This window comes from Rana temporaria, chromosome 3 (assembly GCF_905171775.1).
Source record: "Rana temporaria chromosome 3, aRanTem1.1, whole genome shotgun sequence".
Lineage (NCBI taxonomy): Eukaryota > Metazoa > Chordata > Amphibia > Anura > Ranidae > Rana > Rana temporaria.
In genome coordinates this window covers 472,428,956-472,456,815 of record NC_053491.1, presented here as the reverse complement: position 1 = coordinate 472,456,815, position 27,860 = coordinate 472,428,956, and the positions used below count along the sequence as shown (strand labels likewise).

General features: G+C 42.8%; 1 protein-coding gene across 1 annotated transcript; it reads right to left on the bottom strand.

Annotated features, from left to right (window-relative positions):
- Window positions 1-873: 873 nt before the first annotated feature.
- On the bottom strand, window positions 874-26,822 carry LOC120930662. The gene is made up of 10 exons (XM_040341839.1): window positions 26,349-26,822; window positions 20,994-21,256; window positions 19,325-19,435; window positions 16,439-16,496; window positions 10,325-10,492; window positions 6,799-7,052; window positions 3,949-4,059; window positions 3,805-3,862; window positions 1,588-1,755; window positions 874-932 (listed from the first exon to the last, which is right to left on the bottom strand). The coding sequence occupies exons 1-10, from the start codon at window positions 26,422-26,424 to the stop codon at window positions 874-876; spliced, it is 1,326 nt and encodes a 441-aa protein (XP_040197773.1). The 5' UTR covers window positions 26,425-26,822.
- Window positions 26,823-27,860: the final 1,038 nt, after the last annotated feature.

The window sequence follows — 27,860 nt, the reverse complement described above, 5'->3', positions numbered from 1 at the left end:
CCGCCCGGCACTTACCTTTGCTGGAGTCAGCCATCCATGTCCCTCGATGTCTTCTCCCGCCCTCGATGACGCTTCAGCCAATCTAGTTACCGATAGCCAGAACCGGTCAACCTGATTGGCTGAGACGCCTGTCAGTTTTATGCAAGGAATGCACCTCGGTACGTTCCCTTGATAAACATCCGGAAGGCCACTCCCCCCAACCCACCCCCCTCTCTCCGAACATCCATCCCGCATTGTTTCTCCATTTGCTTATTGCCCTTCCCACTCTAATGCCATCCTATCTACATATCTTTGTGATAGCCTATATTTAACCCATACCTGCCATTGCAATTTGAATTCCCCTTCTCCTTCCTCCCCCATAGACCTAAGCTGTTCAGTGTAATAGATATCATTTATTTTACAGAGCCAGTTCCTCACCCTTGGGCTCTTAGGATCCTTCCACTGTCTGGGGATCAAACACTTTGCTGCGTTTAGGATATAGGGAAGCAAGGTTATCATATTATTCCAATATATTATCATTTTTGGACACGTCCACCATAGGTGTGCCAAAAAACAAAACAAACAGAAGCGTGGTCAGTAAACAAGCCAATAGGTCGGTAATGAGTAGTTGCTGGTTGGGATCAGGCAGAAGCATACTCGGGGGAACAAGACAAGGGTCAATAATGAGCAGTAGCAAATATGGATGGCAGCAGGGAAGACAGGAGCGAAATAAAGGCTGGAGATAGCACAATATTCTGGCAAGGAGGAAGTAAAGAGACATGGCTTATATCAGGAAGTTTGTGGGAGGAGCAAAGAGTTCATGGTTCAATTGAAATCAAGGTACAGGGCAGGGTTGTCCAAAGGACCTGACAAAGGTCCTGTTACAATCAGGGGTCAGGCTCGAAGACCAATTGCTATAGCAGTTGCAGGACTACCATTGACCAGCAGGATAGCTACACAGGCAGTCACTCTGGCAGATGACACAGGCTCACCTGAGGTGTGGAGTCTAAGTACTAACCAGTGTTCGCCAGAGCCCCTGATGGTGGAGATGGATTTTGCTGCATGCTAGTACCAGGTCGCGGGCCTTCAGGATCGCCCAACCAGAAGGTGAGAAAGCCATGGTTCAGTAGCAGATAAGCAGGTAAGGATCAAACGGAAGCGTGGTCAGTAAACAAGCCAATAGGTCGGTAATGAGTAGTTGCTGGTTGGGATCAGGCAGAAGCATACTCGGGGGAACAAGCCATGGGTCAATAACGAGCAGTAGCAAATTTGGACAGCAGCAGGGAAGACAGGAGCGAGATACAGGCTGGAGATAGCACAATATTCTGGCAAGTCAAGAGACATGGCTTATATCAGGAAGTTCATGGGAGGAGCAAAGAGTTCAAGGTTCAATTGAAATCAAGGTACAAGGCAGGGTTGTCCAAAGGATCACAAGTGTCCGCCATAATGTTGCATCTCAGGTAGCTCAGTGAGAAGATTCATTGCCAGACACAGCTGAGGTCCCAGGTTCAAGTCCTGACAGGGTACTGTTTATTGCTGTCCTCTAATTGGTTAAGCTGCTATCCATCAAAAAGCACAGTGTCAATATCATGTCCTAGCATGACTTACCTCTTGCAAATTCTCCATTTTTCAGTTTGAAGGCTTGGGCCTTGACATTCATGAGCACAATGCTCACATTGGGAGAAACCGCCAAATTCACCTCCTTATCCGCAAAAGAATTCCCAAGTGGGGCAACCAAGGCATTTAAAGACTTATAAGCTGTTAAGAAGTTCCGACCTATAAAGCAAGAAAGAGCAATAGAAAGATTATGTCTAAGCATGACTGGCAAATGTAGAAAGAGAAGTGATGCCTAGTCTGGGGCTATAATACAGGGAAATAAGGCTGGAATGGGGTGGAACTAGCAAAATATGTGCTTTACTTACCTACTGTAGACTAATATACAAGGAAGTACATCTAAGCAAGATGAGGGCCATTACTCAAAGAATCTAGAAAAATGTGAGTAAGACCAACAAGGAAACCAGTTGTAATCCTGGCTAGATTAGTATAGTAGTTGGTGATTGGACGTCTGAGCTCAGCTGGGGCCATTACACCAGGAACCAAATTTGTATATGGTCAGGACTGGTAAAACTGCAAGAGAGTAACAAAACTAGGACTAGTACCAAAGAAAATAATGTTGGGCCAAGATGCAACCTGTATGGGGTTGCTGTGCCAAAAGGAAACACTGGGTGTAGAGAAGTCCAAAATACGTACAAAGGTCGTAGCTAATAATAGCATGCGTTACAGCTTCGTAGCCCAAAAACCCCTGCTGAAACCTATTAACATTTTAGCTTAACCGGTTAAGACCCGGACCATTATGCAGGTTAAGGATCTTTCCCCTTTTTTGCGATTCGGCACTGCTTCGCTTTAACTGACAATTGCACGGTCGTGCGACGTGGCTCCCAATCAAAGTTGGCGTCCTTTTTTTCCCACAAATAGAGCTTTCTTTTGGTGGTATTTGATCACCTCTGCGGTTTTTTATTTTTTGCGCTATAAACAAAAATTGAGCGACAATTTTGAAAAAAAATCTATATTTTTTACTTTTTGCTACAATAAATATCCCAAAAAAAGATATAAAAAAAAACATTATGTTTCCTTAGTTTAGGTCGATACGTATTCTTCTACCTATTTTTGGTAAAAAAAATCCCAATAAGCGTTTATCGATTGGTTTGCGCAAAAGTTATAGCGTTTACAAAATAGGGAATAGTTTTATGGCATTTTTATTATTTTTTTTTTTTACTACTAATGGCGGTGATCAGCGTTTTTTTTCATGACTGCAACATTAGGGCGCACACTTCGGACACTTTTGACACATTTTTGGGACCATTGTCATTTTCACAGCGAAAAGTGCTATAAAAATGCACTGATTACTATGAAAATGACAATGGCAGTGAAGGGGTTAACCACTAGGGGGCGCTGTAGGGGTTAAGTGTGACCTAATGTGTGTTTCTTACTGTAGGGGGGCGGGGCTGGACACTCACCTCTCCCCGTTCTTCAGCTCCTGTGACCCGATTGCGGGACACCCGCGGCGATCGGGTCTGTGAGTCCCACGGTCACGAAGCTTTGGATCGTGTCGCGAGCGTGCCACCGGCGGCGCTTTTGTGACCCACGGCTGGGCTCTTAAAGAGGACGTATATATACGTCCATGTGCCCAGCCGTGCCATTCTGTCAACGTATATAGTCGTGCGGCGGTCCTTAAGTGGTTAAAGAGGTAACCGATCTGTACGTTGCTTTGAATCTGCTGCCTAGTGGGCACGTGCCCGCCGAGAGCTCCGTGTCCTCCGGTGTACCGCGATCATGTCACGGAGCTACAGAATAGGGAGATGTAAACAAGGCATTTCCCTGTTCTGCCTTGTGACAGGACAGTGATCTCCTGCTCCCTCTCATCGGGAGAAGTGATCACTGTCGTGTCACTCGTAGCCCATCCCATTCTCACAGTTAGAATCACTCCCTAGGCCACACTTAACCCCTTCTTCGCCCCCTAGTGGTTAACCCCTTCCCTGCCAGTGTCATTTACACAGTAATCAGTGCATTTGTACAGCACTGATCGCTGTATAAGTGACAATGGTCCCAAAATAGTGTCAAAAGTGTCCGATGTGTCCGCCATAATGTCGCAGTCACAATAAAAAAATATCATCAAGTTTCAATACTACCAACCTGTCTAGAAAACAACTTTAACGCTCCTGTATTGACCAAATACTGAAATATCAGTTTTGGGTGGGCCGACCCTTTAACTTGCTGCCAATGTTTCACTATGTTGACAGTTTGAAGTTGTGTTTGATGTATTACCTTTTTCCCGTTGGTAAATTTGAATGGCCCCCAGGTAAAATGAACTGTCATTCTTGTTCTACAAAAAAGAATAGTACAAAAATATATATTTTTTCACGTCTCATATACCCATTACAGACCCTCCCCAGCCTGTACCCTCCATACCTCTCTGAATATCAAGCTAAGACGTCCTTCTGGGAAGGTCAATATCAGCTTTGTCTTGTTGGCATCACAACTTCCAGAGGCCTCTGTGATTGGAGGTGGCGGGATGGTGACCTAAAGAACACAAATCACACAAAAATGAGCATAAATAGACCAGGATGGGAGACGAAAAAATGCTTTTCTGTTTATCATTTGTTGTGAGGACATTTATTTTAAACCTATTAGGAAAAGTGATTCACAGAGCTAACTGATTTCTAGTAATACAAAGCCTAAGCATCCAATCAACAACAGTATGACGTCTAGCCACTTCCCGCACGTGTGCCGTCATAGGACGTCCTTGACTTTGAGCTGGGATATCTGGACGATGGGTGCAGCTACAGGCATCATTCAGATATTGTCTTTTAGAGCCGGCGATTCTCTACACAATACAAATGGTCATAGTGGCTGTTCTGCTGCTTGATCATTCTTGCGGGAGGTGAGGGAGGTCGCCCCCCCTCCCACCGCCCTCCGGGGGCTTCTAGGGACTCACCACTGTGATCGGTGAGTAGGAGAACGGATCCGCCGGCCCCGGATGTTTGTCATAGAGATTTCCGACAGACCAGATGGTCACCGGAGTCTTTATGATCGTCGGAGGCCGGGCGCGATGTTTTGACGCCACGCTCGGCCTCTGCATTCAGAAAAATGGCGCCGCCTCGGCTGGGAAGCCAGGATCGTATTTCCGAATGGCTCAGAACGACTCCGATCGCCTCCAATTGGCACTGCTTGGCTCCGACGCCCCCCACCTCAGGCCAAACGCGGTACTGCACACTACTTTGACTTGAATCCTGCTCATTTTGCAAAACAACACTCCCAAACCGAGTTAGGATTTTTTTTAAATACAGTGCTCGTATTGCGAAACGCTTGTTAACCGCGTTACTCGCAATCCGAGGTTCTTATATTATTTTTTTTCCAGCAGGAGTCTGGAAAGAATTGCACGCCTGACTACCACTGATCAGCATGATAGGTACACAGGCAGTCACCCTGGCAGATGAAACCAGCTCACCTGAGGTACGGAGTCTAAATACTATTCCCCAGAGCTCCTAATGGTGGAGATGGATTTTGCTGCGTGTTGGTACCAGGTCGTGGTCCTCAGGATCGCCCCACCAGGACGTGAGCAAGCCGGGGTTCAGTAGCGGATAAGCAGGTAAGGCTCAAACAGAAGCGTGGTCAATAAACAAGTCAAAAGGTCGGTAACAAGTAGTTGCAGGTTGGGATCAGTAGAGGAACAAGCCATGGGTCGATAACAAGCAGTAGCAAATATGGACGGCAGCAGGGAAGACAGGAGCGAGATGAAGGCTGGAGTACAATATTCTGGCAAGGAGGAAGTGCAGCGACATGGCTTATATCAGGAAGTTCGTGGGAGGAGCAAAGAGTTCAAGGTTCAGCTGAAATCAAGGTACAGGGCAGGGTTGTCCAAAGGATCTGACAAGGCGCTGTCCAGCATCTCAGATACTTAAGTGAGAAGATTCATTGCCAGACACAGCTGAGGTCCAGGTCCTGACAGGGATTTAAGTGACTTTGAATGTGGCATGTTTGTTGGTGCCAGATGAGCTGATCTACTTGGATTTTCACACACAACCATCTCTTGGGTTTACAGAGAATAGTGGGAAAAAGAGAAAATATCCAGTTTTGTGGACGAAAAATGCCTTGTTGATGTCAGAGGTCAGAGGAGAATAGGCAGACTGGTTCCAGATGATATAAAGGCAACAGTAACTCAAATAATCACTCGTTACACCCAAGGTATGCAGAATAATATCTCTGAATGCACAACACATCCAACCTTGAAGCAGATAGGCTACAACAGCACTCCTGTCAGCTAACAACAGGAAACTGAAGCTACAACAGGCTCACCAAAATTGTGGCAGGAAATTGAACCCTAAATATGGTTGGAACATGCAACATATTCCAAAAGGTTACCTTATGCTTTAAGATAGACACATAGGCCCAGATTCTCAAAGCACTTATGCCGACGTATAACAAGTTACGCCAACGTAAGTGCAAATGTGCGCCGTTGTATCTGTGCGCCAGACCTACAAACCAATATGCGTCTAATAACAGGCTACACCCCGCCGACGTATCTTGCTTACGCCGGCGTAGAGTGGGCGTACATTTAGGCTGGGAGCATGGTGCCGTTTGATTAGCCATTCAAACATGCAAATGAGGGAAATGCGGCGATTCACAAACCTGCGTGCGCCCGATGCAGGCTACGCGAGGTGCGTGTAAGTTGTACGTCCGGCGTAAAGTTATTCCCCATAAAGGAGGTGCAACCCGGCAGCAGACATGCAAAGGTCTGCACCAGGGAACACAAGCCGGCGTATTTTACCATTGACGTGTGTCTGGCTGGGCGTAGGTTACGTGATCTGGCGTATCTTAGGCAGTTGTTCTGACGTGGTTGTGAGCATGCGCAGGGGGATGCGTCCACATCACGGCGCATGCGCAGTTCATTAAACGTACTTGTCTGGTGCTCGGACCATCATTTGCATGGGGTCACGCCTCATTTGCATGGGTCAAGCCCACTTCCACCTACGCCGGCCTGCGCCTTTGAAACCTACGCCACGCCGACGCAGCGTTGGGAGCACTGGTTTCCTGAATTCCATGCTTGTCTCTCTGCGCTGCGTCGACGTGGCGTACATTGGTTTGCACTACGGCGGTGTAATGTGGGCCCGCTCTCTGTGAATCCGGGCCATAGGGTCCAAGGTTGACCAATGTAACTGTGTAAAAATATTCTTTAACCTCCTTTACTGATCCTTGAGCCAACCTCTATATTGTGCTCCGGACCTCTTTCAAGTTCTTGAGATATGATCACTAACTTACATTTACAATGTTGGACGTGTTCAACGTTATCATGAAGATCGCCTTTATTCTTAGACAAACTGCAGATCTACAAATCACAAAGTAGTCTGTGGGAGACGGAAACACTTGTGTGGTATGATTTGGGTGTGGTCTGGTGGTACTCGCTTCTGTGTAGCATTTGGTAAATTTGTTAATACAACTGATACACTTCAGTGTTGTTTTACTATGCCTAGTAGGCGGTTTTGGTATCACGGCATGATTGTCTCCAAGGTATTCTGCAATAAAAAAGACAATATTGTCAGAGTCTCTATGATTTAAAAATACGACAGATGGTTTCTATGGGCCAGATTCATGTACATTTGCGGCGGCGTAACGTATAGCATTTACGTTACACCGCCGCAAGTTTTACGGGCAAGTGCTTGATTCACAAAGCACTTGCCTGTAAAGTTCTGGTGGCATATCGTAAATCCCTCCGGCGCAAGCCTGCCTAATTCAAATGGGGCGTGGACCATTTAAATTAGGCGGGTTCCCACGCCGAACCGACTGCGCATGCTCCGTTTTGAAATTTCCCATTGTGATTAGCTACGTCCTTTCCTATTCACGGACGACTTACGCGAAAAAAATAAAAATATAAAATTTGACGCGGGAACGACGGCCATACTTTAACATGGCAAGTCTAAAGATAGGCCAAGAAATAGCATCTTTAACTATACGCCGGGAAAAGCCGACTAGCGACGACGTAAGAGAATGCGACGACCGCGCGTACCTTCGTAGATCGCCATAAACAACTAATTAGCATACCCGACGCGGAAAACGACGCAAACTCCACCCAGCGGGCGGCGAAGTATTACACCTACGATCCGAAGGTGTACGAAGCCGTACACCTGTTGGATGGTGAAGCCAAAAGCCGTCGTATCTTTGTTTGTGGATTCAAACTAAAGATACGACGCGGCAAATTTGAAAGTACGCCGGAGTATAAGTAGATACTCCGGCGTACTTCTTCTGTGAATCTGGCCCTATGATTTCAATTATAACATATACTTTCTGAAGCAGATAATACATCTTCTCAATAAGTTGGACAGAATAACCTTTTGATGAACCCACAGCCACAGGTGTGCACATTTTTTAACCACTTCAGCCCCGGAAGGATTTGCCCCCTTGTGCGACGCTGTACCCAAACAAAATGAATGTTTTTTTTTTCCCCCACAAATAGAGCTTTCTTTTGGTGGTATTTGATCACCTCTGCGGTTTAATTTTCTTTCGCTATAAACAGAAAAAAGAGAGACCATTTTGAAAAAAAAGCTATTAGCCGGATTCAGGTAGGGCGGCTTAATTTTGAGTCGGCGTAGCGTATCGTATTTACGCTACGCCGCTGTAAGTCAGAGAGGCAAGTGCTGTATTCACAAAGAACTTGCCTCCTAAGTTACGGCGGCGTAGCGTAAATGGGCCGGCGTAAGCGCGCCTAATTCAAATGAGGATGAGGGGGGCGTGCTTTATGTAAATTACTTGTGACCCGACGTGATTAACGTTTTTTACAAACGGCGCGTGCGCCGTCCGTGGACATATTCCAGTGTGCATTGCTCCAAAGTACGCCGCAAGGACGTATTGGTTTCGACGTGAACGTAAATTACGTCCAGCCCCATTCACGGACGACTTACGCAAACAACGTAAACATTTTAAATTACGGCCATACTTAACATTGGCTAGGCCAGCTATTTGTTTGACTAATTTTACGCCGGAAAACGCCTTACGTAAACGGTGTATCTTTAGTGTGACGGGCAAGCGTATGTTCGTGAATCGGCGTATCTTGCTGATTTACGTATTCTAGGCATAAATCAGCCGTCACGCCCCTAGCGGCCGGCGGAACTAGACAGCTAAGATACGATGGCGCAGGCTGTCGTATCTTAGCTAGGTTTAAGTGTATCTCAGTTTGAGAATACACTTAAACATACGACGGCTTAGATTCCGAGTTACGACGGCGTATCTACTGATACGCCGGCGTAACTCTTTGTGAATCTAGCTATATATTTTTTACTTTTTGCTATATCAAATATCCCCCCCCCCAAAAAAAAAAACATGTTTTTCCACAGTTTAGGCCGAAATTTATTCTACATACAGTATTTCTGGTAAAATAAATAAGCGTATATTGATTGGTTTGCGCAAAAGTTATCGCGTCTACAAAACAGGGGATAGATTTATGGACTTTTATTTTTATCATTTTATTTACTGGTAATGGTGGCGATTCGCGATTTTAGCAGAACTGCGACATTGCGGAGGACAAATCTGACCCCAAATTACACTTTTTGGGGACCAGTGACATTATTATATTGATCAATGCTATAAAAACGTTCTCTCGTCCCCCCCCCCTCTTTTCCTGCGGCATTCTATGCATTAAGGTGAAAAAACTTCTGTCAGTCAGTGCCCCCCCAGCCGCCTGTTTTACTGAAATGATCCCTGGAATGTCCTACGCCGAGGACGTGCAGTCTCTCCAACTGGTATTCTTGGCTCTTCATTGGATAGATTGATAGCAGCGCAGCCATTGGCTCCCGCTGCTGTCAATAAAATCCAATGACGCGCCCACCAGGAGGCGGGGCCGAGTCCTGCAATCGGCGGCTATGGATGCTGAATGCTGGACTCGGGAACGCGCCCGCAAGGTAACCCCCTCAGCAGAGAGCTTCATTTAGGGGGTTATCTAATGCGGGGAGGAGCTGCGAGAGGGAAAAAAATTCAAGTTGAACCTTTAGTGTCTCTTTAAGCTATGAAGGCCAGGTGCAGTCCGGCATGGAGCCCACTCACACCCCTGTAGCAGATGATGCATGTCTGAAAAGGAAGGTTGTAAACAAACTATTGGAGACTGTTCAGACAGAACATGGCTCTCCTATGGTGTTCTGTCTGAGCAGTCTCCTATAAAGTTTTGTGTAGATGATACCAGCTGTGTGCTACCTTCCTGCTTAACTGGCATAGAACTGCATTATTCTCATAATAATTATGTCAGTAGCAGATGTCTAGAGCCCCCCCCCTTTTCATCAGATGTCAAGAGCCCACCCACCATAAAAAGACAAGAGTCCTCCACCCTCCCTTACATCACAGTGCAACCCACTTCCAAGGGAAGGTGGCGACGAGGGACAAGGGAGTGCTGAGAGAGGTGCAGAATCTGTAGGAGGAGTTCTGTCTTCTTCTCTGCTACAGACTGCTGATAAGAGGGGGTGGTAGAGACAGGTCTCTCTGCAGCCTTTTGAATGGTCCCGTAGTCTTCTCGGATCTGTGTGTGTCCCAGAAGACTGCGTGGGAATGTGGGGTGCTGAACTTCTGGCTCAGATCACTGCAGCAATCGGAAGTGGGAGCGAGTACCTGTCAAAACCAGGTAGCTCCTCCCCCTCAACAAGTGACTAATGTGGTGGTGGAGGGGGGGGGACGCAAACAAGAGGAACTTCCCACTTTTGGGTGAGGTTCCGCTTTAACTGGGGAATTCAGGATACCATGAGCTAAAGCTGCATGTAAAATACTGCTTATCGAGTGTAAATATAGCTATCCCAGAATGCTTTACCACTTCCGAAATTGTCCCCTTCCAGATCGAAGGCCTGAACCTGGACTTCCATCAGCACAATTCTCACAGCGGGAATAATCTTCAAGTTCACCTTTTTACAGATAAAAAAATACCCATGGTGGGTTCTCAAGGCTTGAACAGCCTTATAAGCACTTAAGTAGATCACACCTGTAAAGAAACAGGAACACAAATAATGCATGGTTGGGGGATGATATACATACTGTAGAAAACATGGCTAGGGTTACTATACCTTCTTAATAATATATGCAAAGAAGAACAGCTGAGGACCATCACCCAAAGAAACAAGAACAAGTCTCGCTGTTGTGTAGCAAGGGAGTAACACTGCTTTTAAAATCCCGTTCATTCCCAGTCTATGGTTGGTTTCTCTGGTGCAACTGAGAACTATGGGCATGGGGTTCTTAGGATCCCACCCTGGACTAACCAGTACTGTGATGATGGACCGCCTGGCACCCAGCCTGGGTGCCTTCATCAATATACAGCTTCCTCTATTCTGGAACCAGAAACCAGGTATTTTAGCCAAATATTGCACCCAAGAACTAGACAACAATAGCTTAGTTGCAAACTGGAACTGACTTTATTGTAAACTCACACAACATCAGGTAAGTGCTTGATCATATTATCCTAAACAATGCAAACTGTAAACAGTAATATCAGTACATCTAATGAACAGCTAACATAAAAACTAGGGCTGTTACTGATTAAAATTTTCGTGTTCGATTAATCGATTTTTTTTTAAATCGATTAATCGACTAATTTCGATTAATTATAACGCACATACAGATCCAACTACTTTTAGCTGATCTGCTTGCATTGCAACTCTGCATTAGTCAGTGGTAAATGTGGTATACACTATACAGTGGGGATCGAAAGTTTGGGCACCCAAGGTAAAAATTTGTATTAATGTGCATAACGAAGCCAAGGAAAGATGGGAAAATCTCCAAAAGGCATCAAATTACAGATTAGACATTCTTATAATATGTAAAAAAAAGTAAGATTTTATTTCCATCATTTACACTTTCAAAATTACAAAAAACAAAAAAATGGCGTCTGCAAACGTTTGGGCACCCTGCAGAGTTAATATCTTGTACTGCCCCCTTTGGCAAGTATCACAGCTTGTAAACGCTTTTTGTAGCCAGCCAAGAGTCTTTCAATTCTTGTTTGAGGTATCTTTGCCCATTCTTCCTCACAAAAGTCTTCCAGTTCTTTCAGATTTCTGGGCTGTCTGTCACGCACTGCTCTTTTAAGGTCTATCCATAGATTTTCAATTATGTTGAGGTCGGGAGATTGTGAAGGCTGTGGCAAAACCTTCAGTTTACGCCTCTTGATGTAATCCCCCGTGAATTTTGAGGTGTGTTTAGGATCATTATCCATTTGTAGAAGCCATCCTCTCTTTAACTTCAGCTTTTTCACAGATGCCATCAAGTTAACATCCAAAATTTGCTGAAATTTTATTGAATCCATTTTTTCTTCTACTCGTGAAATGTTCTCTGTGCCACTGGCTGCAATACAACCCCAAAGCATGATTGATCCACCCCCATGCTTCACAGTTGGACAGAGGTTCTTTTCATTAAATTCTGTGCCCTTTCTTCTCCAAACGTACCTTTGCTCATTCTGGCCAAAAAGTTATATTCCACAGAACTTGTTTCCAAAATGCATCAGGCTTGTCTATATGTTCATTTGCAAAGTTCAAACACAGATTTTTGTGGTGAGAACGTAGAAGAGGTTTTCTTCTGATGACTCTTCCATGAAGACCATATTTGTACCTCTTTATAGTGGAATAGTGTACCACAACTCCAGTGTCTGCCAGATCTTTCTGGCAGACACTGGATCTTCCACTGTTCCTGATGACTGCCATTTCTTAATTACATTCCGAACAGAGGATATTGACATCTGAAAACGCTTTGCTATCTTCTTATAGCCTTCTCCAGCTTTGTGAGCTTCAACTATTTTCAGTTTCAGTTTTCTAGACAACTGCTTAGAAGAACCCATGGTGCTGATTGTTGGAGCAAGGTCAGATGAGTCTGGGCATTTAAAATCTTTGAGATTGACATCACCTGGTCTTCCCAGACGATGATTGAGAACAATCCATGACACTGGCAGGTCTCAGCTTTGCAAAGGGGGCAGTGCATGCTATAAATTCTGCAGGGTGCCCAAACTTTTGCAGACACCATTATTTTTGTTTTCTGAAACTTTGAAAGTGTAAATGATGGAAAAAAATCTAACTTTGACATATTATAAGAATGTCTAATCTGTAATTTGATGCCGTTTGGAGATTTTTCCATCTTTCCTTGGCTTCGTTATGCACATTAATACAAATTTTTACCTGGGGTGCCCAAACTTTCGATCCTCACTGTAATGTAAAAGGGAGTTTCATATTCTAATAAGACTACCACCTGCAGACCCCCAAACATTAGGCTAGGGTTGTGTGGAAGAGGCCCTTGTCCTCATCCACAATTGGACAAAGTATCCATCATGTTGAGGGCATGTGGCCTGGTATGGTTCAGTAGGCACGTAGGCTCATCCCTACCCCTTTTCAGGCCTTTCAGGCTGTATTCTCAGAAAAGGGTCCGATATCGATTTTTGGGGAGACCCTGTGCCATTTTCCTTTGTTTTTGTGGGAAGGTCATCCTTGACAGAGGGAACCTAAAACAGTTTCTCTTTTGTATTGGGGTTTCCCCGATTAAGACCTATGCCAGACCTTATCATAGATAAGGGTCTGGTATAGATGATAGAAATCCCAGATCTCTTTGTTTACAAAACAGAAGTAAAGCAGGTGAAGCTGCTGGACCATGCTGTCTGTGACAGGGTAAACATGGCCCAATAAGCATTGGCAGGAAATCTACAGTATATATCCTTTGCAGCCACAGCCTGCCACCCCCTCTCCCCCCTAAAGTCTGAGGAAATGTAAACTGGCTCTTTGTTTAGAAAGTTTAGAGACCCCTGTTCTAGTGGAGTCCCAGGGCTGATACCACAGGTAGGCAGTTGGAGACACAGGGTCATCCCACTTGAAGCACAGTACTTTGGTAACAGTTGGCACAGTTCTTTCTGCAGTGACTGGGTCTTCCATGGGAGCTCTGTGCTTTGAGCTACAGCCTGACTGTCTGCATGGTGGGGCTAATAATGGAGGACCAAACACCTGGTGGTAGATCACATGCTCAGCCAACTCTGCCTCATTGGGTGAGGTCTCAACATCTCAGGTGATCATGTTAAAGAAGCTATTGTTTGCATCTGAGCATAATATGTAAAGGGGCACACAGCTATATAACTAAAACCTTTGTGGGGTACTGTGTCCAGAGTGAGTATTGGTTGTAGCCAGGTCCAAAGAAAGATGATCTTAGCTAAAACTAGGCAGCAAACATACAATTACAAGCTGGAGATGGATTAGGACACAAGAAAACAATGGCAAGTGGGGGCTAAGGTAAACACTCAATATACAAAGTTACACATGCTACACATGGCATGATACTTGTACAGAAAATATAGGGATTAAATAGGGAAAATACATGAGTCAATGTGGTGAACCTGACTATGGGTATTATGGAAATATCATGTAATAGGCATCATTATGACAAACACAGAACTGAAGAGCTGAAAATAAGCCCTGGCATAAACATGTCTGATAGTGACTTGGAAAAAAAGTCCACATTCAGTCCATAATCTTTTATGCCAGATCATCATTTTATCATATAAAGTTAAAAAAATTCCCATTGAGTAATTTTAACCACTTAAGACCATTATGTAGGTTAACCACTTCAATACCACACACCGTCATATGACGTCCACAAAGGGGATCTCCTATCCTGGGTGGACGTCATATGACGTCCTAGAGTTTGTGCGGTGATATCTGAATGATGCCTGCAGCTAGAGGCATCATTCAGATATCATTTTGTTCCGGCGGCGATCCTGGGCACCATAAGAATGATCATAGTAGCGGAGCCGCTTGATCTTTCTTATAGGCGGCGGGAGGGGACATCCACCCTCCCACTGCCATCTGGTGCTTCTCCGGGCTCACCTGTGCCATCGGGGGCCCGGAGAAAGGATCGCCATGCGCCGGATAGGGAGCATAGAGATGACTGGTGACCAGATGTTCACCAGTCATCTCTATGACTGTCGGATGCCCGAGCACGATGTGATGACGTCACACCAGGGTAACCGTAAGTAAACAAAGCCGCAATTGCGGCTAGTAAGCATTAGATCTGTGAATTTTTTTTCACGATCTAATGCTTTCCAGCCTGGAGGAGAGATGCGGGGTCTTATTGAAAACGCCCCTGTCCCCGGTAGCTTGCGCGTAGAAGCGAACGCACATGTAAGTCCCGCCCATGTTTGTAAACGTTGTTCAAACCACACATGTGAGGTATCGCTGCGTGCATTAGAGCGTGTGCAACAATGCTAGCACTAGACCTCCTCTGTAACTCTAAACTAGTGACCTGTACAATTTTTCAAAGCGTCGCCTATGGAGATTTTTAAGTAACGAAAATTGGCGCCATTCCATGAGTGTGCGCAATTTTAAAGCATGACATGTTAGGTATCTATTTTCTCGGCGTAACATAATCTTTCATATTTTATATAAAAATTGGGCTAACTTTACTGTTTTGTTATTTTTTAATTCATGAAACCATTTTCTTTCCAAAAAAAGGGCGTTTGAAAAATGATTGCGCAAATATCGTGCAAGATAAAAAGTTGCAATGACCGCCATTTTATTCCCTAGCGTGTCTGCTAAAAAAACATATATAATGTTTGGGGGTTCTGAGTAATTTTCTAGCAAAAGAATGATGATTTGTACATGTAGGAGAGAAGTGCCAGAATAGGCCCGCTATGGAGGTGGGTATAAAAGCCCTGTATTGAAGTGGTTAAGGACCTTGCCCCTTTTTGCGATTCGGCACTGCGTTGCATTAACTGACAATTCCGCGGTCGTGCGACATGGCTCCCAAACAAAATTGGCGTCCTTTTTTTCCCACTAATAGAGCTTTCTTTTGGTGGTATTTGATCACCTCTGCGGTTTTTATTTTTTGCACTATAAACAAAAATAGAGCGACAATTTTGAAAAAAATGCAATATTTTTTACTTTTTTCTATAATAAATATCCCCCCAAAAAGATATAAAAAAAATATTTTTCCTCAGTTTAGGTCGATACATATTCTTTTACCTATTTTTGTTAAAAAAATCGCAATAAGTGTTTATCGATTGGTTTGCGCAAAATTTATAGCGTTTACAAAATGGGGGATATAGTTTTATGGCATTTTTATTAATATTTTTTTTTTTACTACTAATGCCAACGATCAGCAATTTTTTTCGTGACTGCGACATTATGGAGGACACTTCGGACAATTTTGACACATTTTTGGGACCATTGTCATTTTCACAGCAGAAAGTGCACTGATTACTGTGAAAATGACAATGCAGTTTGGGAGTTAACCACTAGGGGGCGCTGTAGGGGTTAAGTGTAACCTCACGTGTGCTTATAACTGTAGGGGGGGCGGGGCTGGACGTGTGACGTCACTGATCGCCTTTCCCTAAATCAGGGAACAGGCGATCACTAACATTGCCACAGTGAAGAACGGGGAAGGTTTGTTTACACTCACCTCTCCCCGTTCTTCAGCTCCTGTGACCGATCGCGGGACACAGGCGGCGATCGGGTCCATGGGTCCTGTGGGCGCGGTCACGGAGCTTCGGGGCGGCGCGTGCGTGCAATCCACAGCTGGGCTCTTAAAGGGGGACGTATATATACGTCCATGTGCCCAGCTGTGCCATTCTGCCGACGTATATCATCATGCGGCGGTCCTTAAGTGGTTAAGAACCAAAACATTGCAGGCAGTGGGCTTTTTGGGAATGAGCACTACACATACATATAAGGAACCTTTTTTAAATTTTTTGTTCGCTTGTGTCTTTTTATTACTCCTCGGAGATTGCTGTCTTGCAGATTTCTTAACATATTGTTAAAACCTTTGTATTCCACTGCCGCTTGGACCCTACCCAAATCTTGTTTTGAAAATGTAACTGTTAGTGCAAATAGAAAAAATGATTACAGACCGTATTCAACCTTGTTGGAAAATATCCTGACAGTTTGAAGTTACTTTATGTCTGGTGTATTACCTTTCTCCCGTATGTACAGCTTAATGGCCCTCAGGTAAAAAAAGCTTTTATTCTTGTTCTAAAAAAAAATAAAAAATAGAAAAATATGCCATACTGTAAATACAATTTTTGTTTCAGTATACAGAATTCCAAACTGTCCATCAGATATTGTGTGATAGCAGAAGGTCAAATAGCTCCTCTTAGTCAAACAGCTTCTCCTGATACCATTCTGTCATCCCTTTCGTACCTGATGGACAGTTTGCAATTCTATAGCCGTATTTTACCCTCCATGTCCCATCGACCCATCACACCTCAACTGTAGACATGTGCACTGCCGAAAAAATGTGTTTGTTTTTTGTTTTCATTTTTCCAGTCATTCGTTATGATTTAAATTCTTAAATTCGTAAATTCTTAAATTCGAAAATTTGAATATTCGTAAATTCTTATTTTCGTAAATTAGAAAATTAGAAAATTTGTAAATTCTTAAATTCGTAATTTTGTAAATTAGAAAATTTGAAAAATTTTAAATTCGTAATTTCGCAAATTAGAAAATTCAAAAATGCTTAAATTTGTAAATTAGTAAAGTCGTAATTTTGTAAATTCGTAATTTTGTAAATTCGTCAATTCGCCAATTCGTAAATTCAGAAAACCGAAAATAAGAACCAAAATGCGAAAATTAAAAAGAATGGAAATCCGGAAATTCTAAATAATAACTAACTAATAATAACTAACCTATTAAATTATAGGTGTTGGAACTTTCTTTCAAATGGCTGTTAGTGATCGCCACAAATACAAATTTTTCAGAAGTTATTATCCAAAATAACGAATGCCGCATCTAAACAAATGTAACGGAACTAATTAATACCAAAAATAATAATAAAACTTTTTTTATTATGATTATTGTTTATTATTATTACTTTGTTACTTTCCATTTGTTTAGCTACGGCATTCGTTATTTCGGATAATTCATAACTTCGGTTAAATTTGTATTTGTTACGTTCACTAACAGCCACATTTAAAAGGAAATTTCAATGCCTAAAAATGTAATAGTTATTATTAGTTATTATTTCAGATTTTTTAATTTTTTAATTTTCCTTCTTATTTTCAGGTTTTTGGATTTCCGAATTTCTTGTTCTAAAAAAAAAAAAAAGTAGAAAATATGCCATACCGTAAATACAATTTTTGTTTCAGTATACAGAATTCCAAACTGACCATCTGATATTGTCTGATAGCAGAAGGTCAAATAGCTCCTCTCATTCAAACAGCTTCTCCTGATACCGTTCTGTCATCACTTTCGTACCTGATGGACAGTTTGTGATTCTTTAGCCGTATTTTACCCTCCATGTCCCATCGACCCATCACACCTCAATTTTAGACATGTGCACTGCCGAAAAATGTGTTCTTTTTCGTTTCATTCGTTTTTTTTTTTTTTTTTTTAGTTTTTCCAGTCATTGGTTATGATTTCAATTGTTAAATTCGTAAATTCTTAAATTCGTAAATTCGTAATTTCGAAAATTAGAAAGTTAGAAAATTCAAAAATGCTTAAATTTGTAAGTTAGTAACTTAGTAAAATCTTAATTTTGTAAATTCGTAATTTTGTAAATTCGTAATTTTGTAAATTCTTAATTTTGTAAATTCGTCAATTCGAAAATTCGCCAATTTGTAAATTCAGAAAACCGAAAATAAGAACCAAAATGCGGAAATTCAAAAGAACAAAGGGCCAGATCCTCAAAAGGGATACGCAGGCGTATCTACTGATACGCCATCGTATCCCTGTTTCTATCTATGCGACTGATTCACAGAATCAGTTACGCATAGATATTCCTAAGATCCGGCAGCTGTAATAGTTTTACACTGTCTTTGGATCTTAGGATGCAGTACCTCGGCCGCCGCTGGGGGCATTTCTCGTCGAAATTCCGCGTCGGGTATGCAAATTAGCACTTTTGTAGATCTACGAAGCGGTTTCCCTTCGTGAAGTCTCCGTAAGTTGTTAGTTTGCAAACGCAAAATTAGGGCTACTTTTACAAAGTGTAAAGTTAGTACATCATGTAAAAGTAGACCCTTCTTTCCCGCGACGCTGTCAAATTTTTTTTAAAACATTTTTTTTTCCTGCCGCATCTCTTTTTTTCCCAACGCAAGTTTTTTTACCCGGCGCGATTCACAAAACTCGGCGCAACGTAACTTCGCGCAAAGCACGGGCACGCCTTGCGCCGGACGGATTTAAGTTACACCGCTGAAAATTTCTAGGTAAGTGCTTTGTGGATCGGGCACTTAGGTAGAAATTTTGGGGCGGTGTAACTTAAATCCCAAAAATTAAGTTGCGCCCGCTGTACGTGGATCTGGCCCAAAAATTCTAAATAATTACTAACTAATAATACCTAACTATTAAATTATAGGTGTTGGAATTTCCTTTCAAATTTGCCTGTTAGTGATCGTAACAAATACAAATTTTTCAGAAGTTATGAATTATCCAAAATAACGAATACCACATCTAAACGAATGGAAGGGAACAAATGAATACCAAATAATAATAATACAACGTTTTTATTATGATTATTGTTTATTATTATTAATTTGTTACTTTCCATTCGTTTAGATATGGCATTCGTTATTTCGGATAATTCGTAACTTTGGTTAAATTTGTATTTGTTTCAAATTTAACAGCCAAATTTGAAAGGTTATTATTTCAGATTTTTCAATTTTCGGATTTTCGTTCTTATTTTCGTTCTTTTGAAATTTTAGAATATTCAAATTCCCGAATTTACAAATTTACGAATTTTCGAATGTTAGAATATTCGTAAAATTGGGTTTTAGTTACATCGAATGTTTCCAAATTAAAAAATGTGTTGAAATTTGTTAAAAAAAACGTATTCAGAATGAAACGAATTGCACGTCTACTCAACTTACCTCTACGAATATCAGGCTAAGATGTCCTTCTGGGAAAGTCAATGTCAGCTTTGCATGGTTGGCACCACAACTCCCATTTGCCTTTGTAATTGGAGGTGGAGGGATTATGACCTGAAGAATACAAGGATCAGAGGAAATATAAAGTAAGTATAAAAAGAAATTCACTGATTTGTAGCAAAATTACACCTAAGCCAATGGAACTGTAGAGGAATCTTCTATTGACAGATCCTCCTCCCAGAATCATGATACCCCCCATCTACAGTCTGTGCTCTGTGTATATCATGATCAGTCGGTATACAGAGTGATCAAAAAAACTCATCCAGACAGGGGGCCTGGGCGTCTCTCTAGGAGGGGCGCCTGTAGGCACAATTGGCAAATCCGGCCCTGCATGCAGTTGTAAGATTTAATGTCCACGTCCCAATGCCCTGGCAACCCTGTAAATCCTACAGATGTTGGTCTGGTAATTTTTTGTTTTGATGGAATAATCTGCATGGCTATATTTGACCTTGTTCGTTGGCATTGACTATTAAGCCTGTACAACGTCTCAGTTATGCCCAGAATTTCTGCCAAGTTGCTGATATAAGAGCAGTCACGGCTGGTGGGGCGGTAAACAAACCACCCGACACCTTGTTAGTTTGGTCAGTCAAACACCCCCTGGTTGCTTGGTGAACAAACCCCCCATGCTCACCTGTCTGCCTATCAGCCCTGCACTTACCCCATCCAGGTCACGGGCAGCTTCGGTGGCTTCCCCCTGCGTCTCCTCCTCTGCGCCTCCTCCCCTGCTCCCTGCCAATATGGTCACTTCTCCTCTCGGCCAATCGGGTCGTAAGACCCGCTTCCTGATTGGCCCAGGAGGAGAAAGAGGAAGACAATAGCGAATATTAGACATGTGCAATTTGTTTAGTTCCGAATTAGTTGTTTAACGATTTTTAACAAATTAGTTAATTCCAAAATTTCCAAATATTTCAATTTCCGAATTCTTAGATTTCCGAAATTTTGACTTTCCGAATTTTTTAAATTTCCGAGCTTTTCTGATTTTTCGGAATTTCGGAAATTCAGAATTTCGAAATATCGGAAATTCTAAATTTTGTAAATTCTAAATTTTGGAAAGTGGAATTTCAAAATATTAAAATTTCGGAAATTTGTAAATTAGAAAATTTGAAATTAGGAAACTCAAAATTTCGAATATACGAAAACTCGAAATTCTAAAATTGGAGATTAGAAAATCAAAAATTTGAAAATTCCACATTCCATAATTCCAAAATCCAAAAATTAGAAATTTGGAAATTTGAAAATCGAACATTCTAAAATTTGAAAATTCAGAAATTAGAAAATTGTAACATTTTGATTTCAACATTTTCGAATTTTCAAATTTCCGAATTTGTGAATTTATGTGCTTTGAATTTACGAAAAATGCAAAAAAAACAATATAACGAAAACAAAAACATTTTCGGCAGTGCACATGTCTAGTGAATATTCATTTGCTATTGTCACACAACTGGGTGGGCTCAGGTAGCAGTGCTCTGCGTCACAAACCCACCATTTTTTTGAAGCCTATTGGAGCCTCAAAAAAAAACATTGAAATCCATGCGTCCAGCGCCTTGCATGTAGATTAGTGGCCGGGTGCGCTCTTAATGGATGGGCCGCCACTGTAGAAGAGCACACTTACATTTACAACCTTGGGGAAATTGAACATTATCATGAAGATCGCTTTTATTTTCAGACAGATGCCTGATGTGCCAGTCAGGATGTATTCAGTTGGGGAGGGCGGAGAAGAAGGTTCTAGTCTGGTATGATTGGTGTGTAGCACAGTTGTACGATGTGTAGTGTGACATTTGCTAGTTTCTTTCCGACAATCACCACACTCCATGGCTGTTATATTCTGCATATTAGTCGGCCTTGGTGTGACAGCTTGATTGTCACCGACACAGTCTGTAATAAAAAATTATATGGAGGCAGTCAAGTGACATCACAACATAAGCTACGGCCTAAATTAAATACCAAATAACACAATAGACTTTTTGTCATGCATAATAAACAATGACTTTGTTCCAACTCCCAGAAAATGTCCAATGTAAATAAAATTATCCCAGCAGAAGAAATGTTCTTTGACTGGAATAAAAAAAAATGTAGGCTCACAAATTTCAATAATGGAAATAGGGCCAAAATAATTATGTTTTTCACCATACAAGTGTAGCCCTCTGGTCCTAAACTGGGGCTATAATCAAAATTTCGTTTTTGGCTGGGCTGTAGACAGATCGGACTGATTGTACAGTTTATCTGATGTTTCCCTAATCTCAATTGGGTTGTACATTTCTCACTGTCGCCAGTAGGTGTCTCTAGCACCACAGGCCAGTATGAGATAGTACAACTAGGTTGAGTTGTAGCTAGCCAGCCCAGTAAGAGGTTCTTGGCCACTGGTGCATTCTGGGAGAGGAGATATATATATATATATATATATGGGTGGGGCCATGTGCTTACTCTCTCTTACCTCAGGCCCTCCTGGCCTGGGGACTTGCTGCTGAAGTGAGCTCTGCAAGTAGGCCCAGAAGCCTGTCTGGGGCTTACTAATCCTAAGGCTTACTAATCCTAAAGTGGTCCTTAGGCTGTCCTGCCCAAGGTAGAAGACTCCTAGCCAAGTTGAGAAGATCCAGGGGAGAACCCTTGCTGTAGAGAGCCAGGATAAGGCTGGTCTCTCAGGAGGGCCTGGTGACTCATTCGGAGGACGCACCTACATCTAAATCTTGTTCTACATTTGATAACATGTTTGCAGTATCGCCGGGTCGGCCTAAAGGTTCTGGAACTGTGAAGCTATAATTTTTCTGGATCCAAGGAGTCTGTAAGTGATCTGCTACTGGTATCTGTGACCCCCTAACCCTCTCTCCTTCTTTCAAGTTCTGCATTAAAGCTTTGAAAATATCAAAAGTGATTGTCGCACAATTTCTGTTCCAAACTCTCCATTATAGCCATGGACTCAGCCCTGGGGTAAAAGCCAGCTCGCCCCATGTGTCTGGAGGTTACACCCTGCCTTCAGTAGACCCAGGGGGCGCTACACAGGCATGAAACATGCATCAAGGTCACACTTAAAGTCTATCTAAACCTCAGAGGACAGCATCGCTAATCCAGACAAGCGGACCGACTTGCGCTCCAGAGCTTCTGGGTACACCTGCACTCCAGTCCACCGTTAGTTGCAGCGCAGCATGGCAGGGCCATTTCACCGGACAGAGACAGGAGGGATTCCGGCTGGAGCCCTTAATGTGACTGGATCCATAGTGGTGAGTGGGCACAGCCCATCCAGATAGAGATAACAGTATTGCTGAGTGGTTTTCTACAGACTGGCTGGTGAGACTTGTAGTTCCACGAATGTGAATCTACTTCTTCAAAGGCCTCATACAGCAGGTGCTTGGGGCCTATTCTTCAAAACTGTGCTGTAAAGTCAGTACTGTATTCAACTCATTAACATAATTAACCACTTCAGCCTGGACCATTTGGCAGGCCAAAGACCGGGCCATATTTGCAATTCGGCGCTGCATCGTTTTAAGTGACAATTGTGCGGTCGTGCGGCGTGGCTCCCAAACAAAATTCACGTCCTTTTTTTCCCGACAAATAGAGCTTTCTTTTGGTGGTATTTGATCACCTCTGCGGTTTTTATTTTTTGCGCTATAAACAAAAATAGAGCGACAATTAAAAAAAAAGCAATACTTTTTACTTTTTGCTATAATAAATGTCCCCAAAAAATATGTAAAGAAACATTTTTTATCCCTCAGTTTACGCTGATACATATTCTTCTACATATTTTTGGTAAAAAAAAATCACAATAAGCGTTTATTGATTGGTTTGCGCAAAAGTTATAGCGTCTACAAAATAGGGGATCGTTTTATGGCATTTTTATTAATATTTTTTTTTTACTAGCAATGGTGGCGATCAGCGATTTTTATCGTGACTGCGACATTATGGCGGGCACATCGGACACTTTTGACACCATTTTGGGACCATTGTAATTTTTACAGCGATCGGTGCTATAAAAATGCACCGTTACTGTAACAATGACACTGGCAGTGAAGGGGTTAACCTGTAGGGGCGCTGAAGGGGTTAAGTGCGACCTAGGGAGTGATTCTAACTGTTAGGGGGTGTGGCTTCCCATGACACATCACTGATTGCTGTTCCCGATGACATGTCACTAGGAAGAACGGGGAGATGTTGTGTTCAGCTCTGTGACCCGATCGCAGGACACCGGCGGACATCGAGTCCGCGGTTCCCGCGGGCGCGGTCATGGACTTGGACCTTGCTGGATGGTCATGGTCATGGACCTTGCTGGATTTTCAAACCAGCAAGGCAAAAGGCATAATAGGCTAGTATGCACCGCATACTAGCCGATTATGAAATACTTACCTCGGAACGAGGTGAACACCACTTACCTGGTGCACGCCGAGCAGGATGTCATCTTGCTCCGGCGTGTCTTCCGGGTATCGCCACTCCAGCGCTGTGATTGGCTGGAGCGGCGTGGATTCCCCCTTGCGCATGCGCCGCCCGCATTGCGAGGGGAATATCTCCTAAACCGTACAGGTTTAGGAGATATTCTTTATACCTACAGATAAGCCTTGTTATAGGCTTACCTGTAGGTAACAGTGAAAAAGTGGGTTTACAACCACTTTAAGTAATTATCAATCTATATCCACTGTAATGCAGCCCAAATTGCATATTACTTACTGGAGTCCCGCGATCGGTCACAGGAGCTGAAGAACGGGGAGAGGTGTGTATAAACACACCTTCCCCGTTCTTCACATTGGCGCTGTCATTGATCGTCTGTTCCCTGATATAGGGAAAGTCGATCAATGACATCACACGTCCAGCCCTGCCCCCCTACAGTTAGAAACACATATGAGGTCACACTTAACCCCTTCAGCGCCCCCTAGTGGTTAACTCCCAAACTGCAATTGTCATTTTCACAGTAAACAATGCATTTTTATAGCACTTTTTGCTGTGAAAATGACAATGGTCCCAAAAATGTGTCAAAATTGTCCGATGTGTCCGCCATAATGTCACAGTCACGAAAAAAATCGCTGATCACCGCCATTAGTAGTAAAAAAAAAATATTAATAAAAATGCAATAAATCTATCCCCTATTTTGTAAACGCTATAAATTTTGCGCAAACCAATCGATAAACGCTTATTGCGATTTTTTTTAACAAAAATAGGTAGAAGTATACGTATCAGCCTAAACTGAGGGAAAAAAACGTTTTTTTTATATCTTTTTTGGGGATATTTATTATAGCAAAAAGTAAAAAATATAGATTTTTTTTCAAAATTGTCGCTCTATTTTTGTTTATAGCGCAAACAATAAAAACCGCAGAGGTGATCAAATACCACCAAAAGAAAGCCCTATTTGTGGGAAAAAAAGGATGCAAATTTTGTTTGGGAGCCACGTCGCACAACTGCGCAATTGTCAGTTAAAGCGATGCAGTGCCGAAATCGCAAAAAGGGGCCTGGTCCTTTACCTGCATATTGGTCCGGGTCTTAAGTGGTTAAAGAGGAATATACATGTGATAACACTTCTTCACTCATCATTTCATCTTTGCTCTTCAGTTCTTTGTCTTTTACCTACCTGGATTACAAATTACACTGCAGTATAAACAACAGGCTAGCTGAAGATATCCGGAATTGAAAGAACATTTATCATTTTCCTTCTTGTTATGCTTCACTGCTCTGAATTCTAATGCTAAATCATTAAACTACAACCTAGGGGGAGCCATTCTGTGGGATATTAACCAATTTACATCATGGTTAACGTACGTACACTGTTTGCTGGTCTGTGTGAGGCCTCAGAGGAAGGTATCCAATACACGTGTTAAAGGTGTTGGATATTTGTCTCTCTATGTACCTGTTCACCTACATCTTGTAGAGGTTTCAAGGTACACACCTTTGTATATCAGTGTCAAGTGATATTTTCTGTGAAACATAAGTTGTGTTTTACTCATACCATTTCTTTATCTCAGTAAACATGTCTGAGTGGTTCAGTGATACAGTGTGAGTTTCTCATTACTAACACAGAATTTCAGAATGGAACCCAAGATGTCAGAGATAAGAGAGGATTTGCAGAGTCGAGGTAACCAGTGGGGTATAGAGTCTATCAGCAGCCCCCATGGGGGTACCGCTACATAATCAAAAAATAAACACAAGAAAAAAACTTGATGGCACATACAGTATCTGAAAATTCTGGTGATACTGGGCCAGAATCTCGTAGAAACGGCGTTGGCGTAGTGTAATCCATTTACACCACGCCACCGCAACTTACTGGAGCAAGTGCCGTATTCTCCAAGCACTTGCTCCGTAATTTGCGGCGGCGGCGTGTAAATGGCCCGGCGTATGGCCGCGTAATTCAAAGGGGGCGGCTTGTATTCAAATTAAGCGCGCCCCGTGCCGATTGAACTGCGCATGCACCGGGCTGAAAAATAGCCCAGTGCGCATGCTCCAGCTCACGACGGAAAACGTCAATGACGCCGACGTGAGCGTCATTGATGTAAAGTCGTATTCAAGAACGACTTAGTAAAACGACGTAACCGACGGAAAAAGACGACGTGGACCCGACGCCATACTTAACATGGCATACGGCGGACTGGCGTAAGGTTACCCCTCATATAGCAGGGGTAACCTTACGCTTACAGAAACGGCGTAAACGACGACGACGCGGCACAAATTCGTTCGGGAATCGGCGTATCAGGCTTATTTGCATAGTCAAATGAGACCTAAACGTAAACGCCACCTAGCGGTCAACGTTGTATTGCATTTAGGATCCGATGGTGTAAGTGACTTACACCAGTCGGATCCTAGCCTAATTCCCGCGTATCTTGTTTTGTGAATACAAAACAATGATACGCCGGCGGGAATTTCGAATTACGCCGGTGTATCTGTAGATACACCGGCGTAACTCTTTTGAGAATCTGACCCACTGTCTGCACTACTTAAGGTAGTTTGTTAAATCCTACAATGCAAGTGTTAATATTGTGATCTTAGTGTCACTTACTTCTTCTGAAATTGCCCCCTTTCAGTTTGAAGGCCTGGGCTTTGACATCCAGGAGCACAACGTTCACATCGGGCATAAGCTCCAAGTTCACCTCTTTACAGGAAATACAACGTCCAAGGGGAGTAGCCAAGGCTTTTAAAGGCCTAAAAACCCTGAAGCCGATCACTGTAAAGCAAAAAGAAATAGTTTAGAACTGTGCATGACTGCCCAGTGTAGGAAGACAATGATGTGTGGTTGGGGGGATGGTATATATAGAAAGCAAGGTTGGACATGGCTAGAGCTGGTATATAAAGTGAATGATGCTATATCTGCCTAGACTAATATACAAGGAAGCACAGCTGAGGCTATTACCCAATGAAACAAGGAAAAACACGAGTAGGGCCAACAAGGAAAATTGTCTTTATTCTGATAGATCAGTGCTTGATCTCAGCTAAGGTCATTACACCCAAAACCATAACCGATAATTGTCAAGGCATTTGAAGATAGAAGAGGTGAACAAGACTACAGGGTGGGCCATTTATATGGATCCACCCGGGTGTGCCATTTATATGGATCCACCCGGGTGTGCCATTTATATGGATACACCTTAATAAAATGGGAATGGTTGGTGATATTAACTTCCTGTTTGTGGCACATTAGTATATGTAAGGGGGGAAACTTTTCAAGATGGGTGGTGACCATGGCGGCCATTTTGAAGTTGGCCATTTTGAATCCAACTTTTGTTTTTGGTGTATGCATATAAATGGCCCACCTTGTAGATCTAGTACATAAAAAAGGTCTCCATGACTTAGCCCCTTGGGTGGGATGAAACGCGTCGGTCATGGTCTGCAGTCTGGGCTGAGACTATTCTAACTTCTCATACAAGGGTTTTGTGAGATGTGCGGCACTTGGGACTTAATTTTTTTTCCTTATCGGTACACAAGAAAATGGTCATAGTTTGCTGTCTTTAGAACCAGCCTGTAGGATCAGTCTGCTGTTTCTCAATAGGAATGAGCCAAACATACCTGGGCTCAGTTTGCAAAGGTTCAGCCCATTATATCAAAAGCTACTGAATCCAAACCTTACTGAAATCAATATAAAAGAAGGCAAAAAATGAAAAATGGGCTTCAATACTTGTGATGGCCACTACAAGTATTTTGTTATGCTTTTCAGACTCTCACTGCTGTATTCTAAAAACGTGTTATCAATGGCTTTAGAGATCTCGTGCTGGATTCAGAAAGATGAGCGGATCTTTCTGCGGGCGTAGCGTATCTCAGATACGTTACGCCGCCGTAAATTTGGGCGCAAGTTCCGTATTCAGAAAGAACTTGCGCCCTAAGTTACGGCGGTGTAACGTATGTGGGCCGGCGTAAGCCGCCTAATTCAAATGGGGATGTTGTGGGCGTGTTTTATTTAAATTTAAGATGACTCCGCGTATCTTACGTTTTTTGTGAACGGCGCATGCGCCGTTCGTGAAAAAATCCCAGTGCGCATGCTCGAAATTACACAAGTCGTCATTGCTTTAGACGTGAA

Bases quoted from the DNA above. Each gene is read 5' to 3' on its own strand.
- LOC120930662 (XM_040341839.1), bottom strand. From the start codon at position 26,424: ATGCCCGATGTGAACGTTGTGCTCCTGGATGTCAAAGCCCAGGCCTTC. The intron at 16,497-19,324 runs GTAAGTTGAGTA...ATTTTTTTTTAG, and splicing joins TTAGCCTGATATTCGTAGAG to AACAAGAATAAAAGCTTTTT. The intron at 933-1,587 runs GTAAGTCATGCT...CTGCCTGTGTAG, and splicing joins AAATGGAGAATTTGCAAGAG to CTATCCTGCTGGTCAATGGT.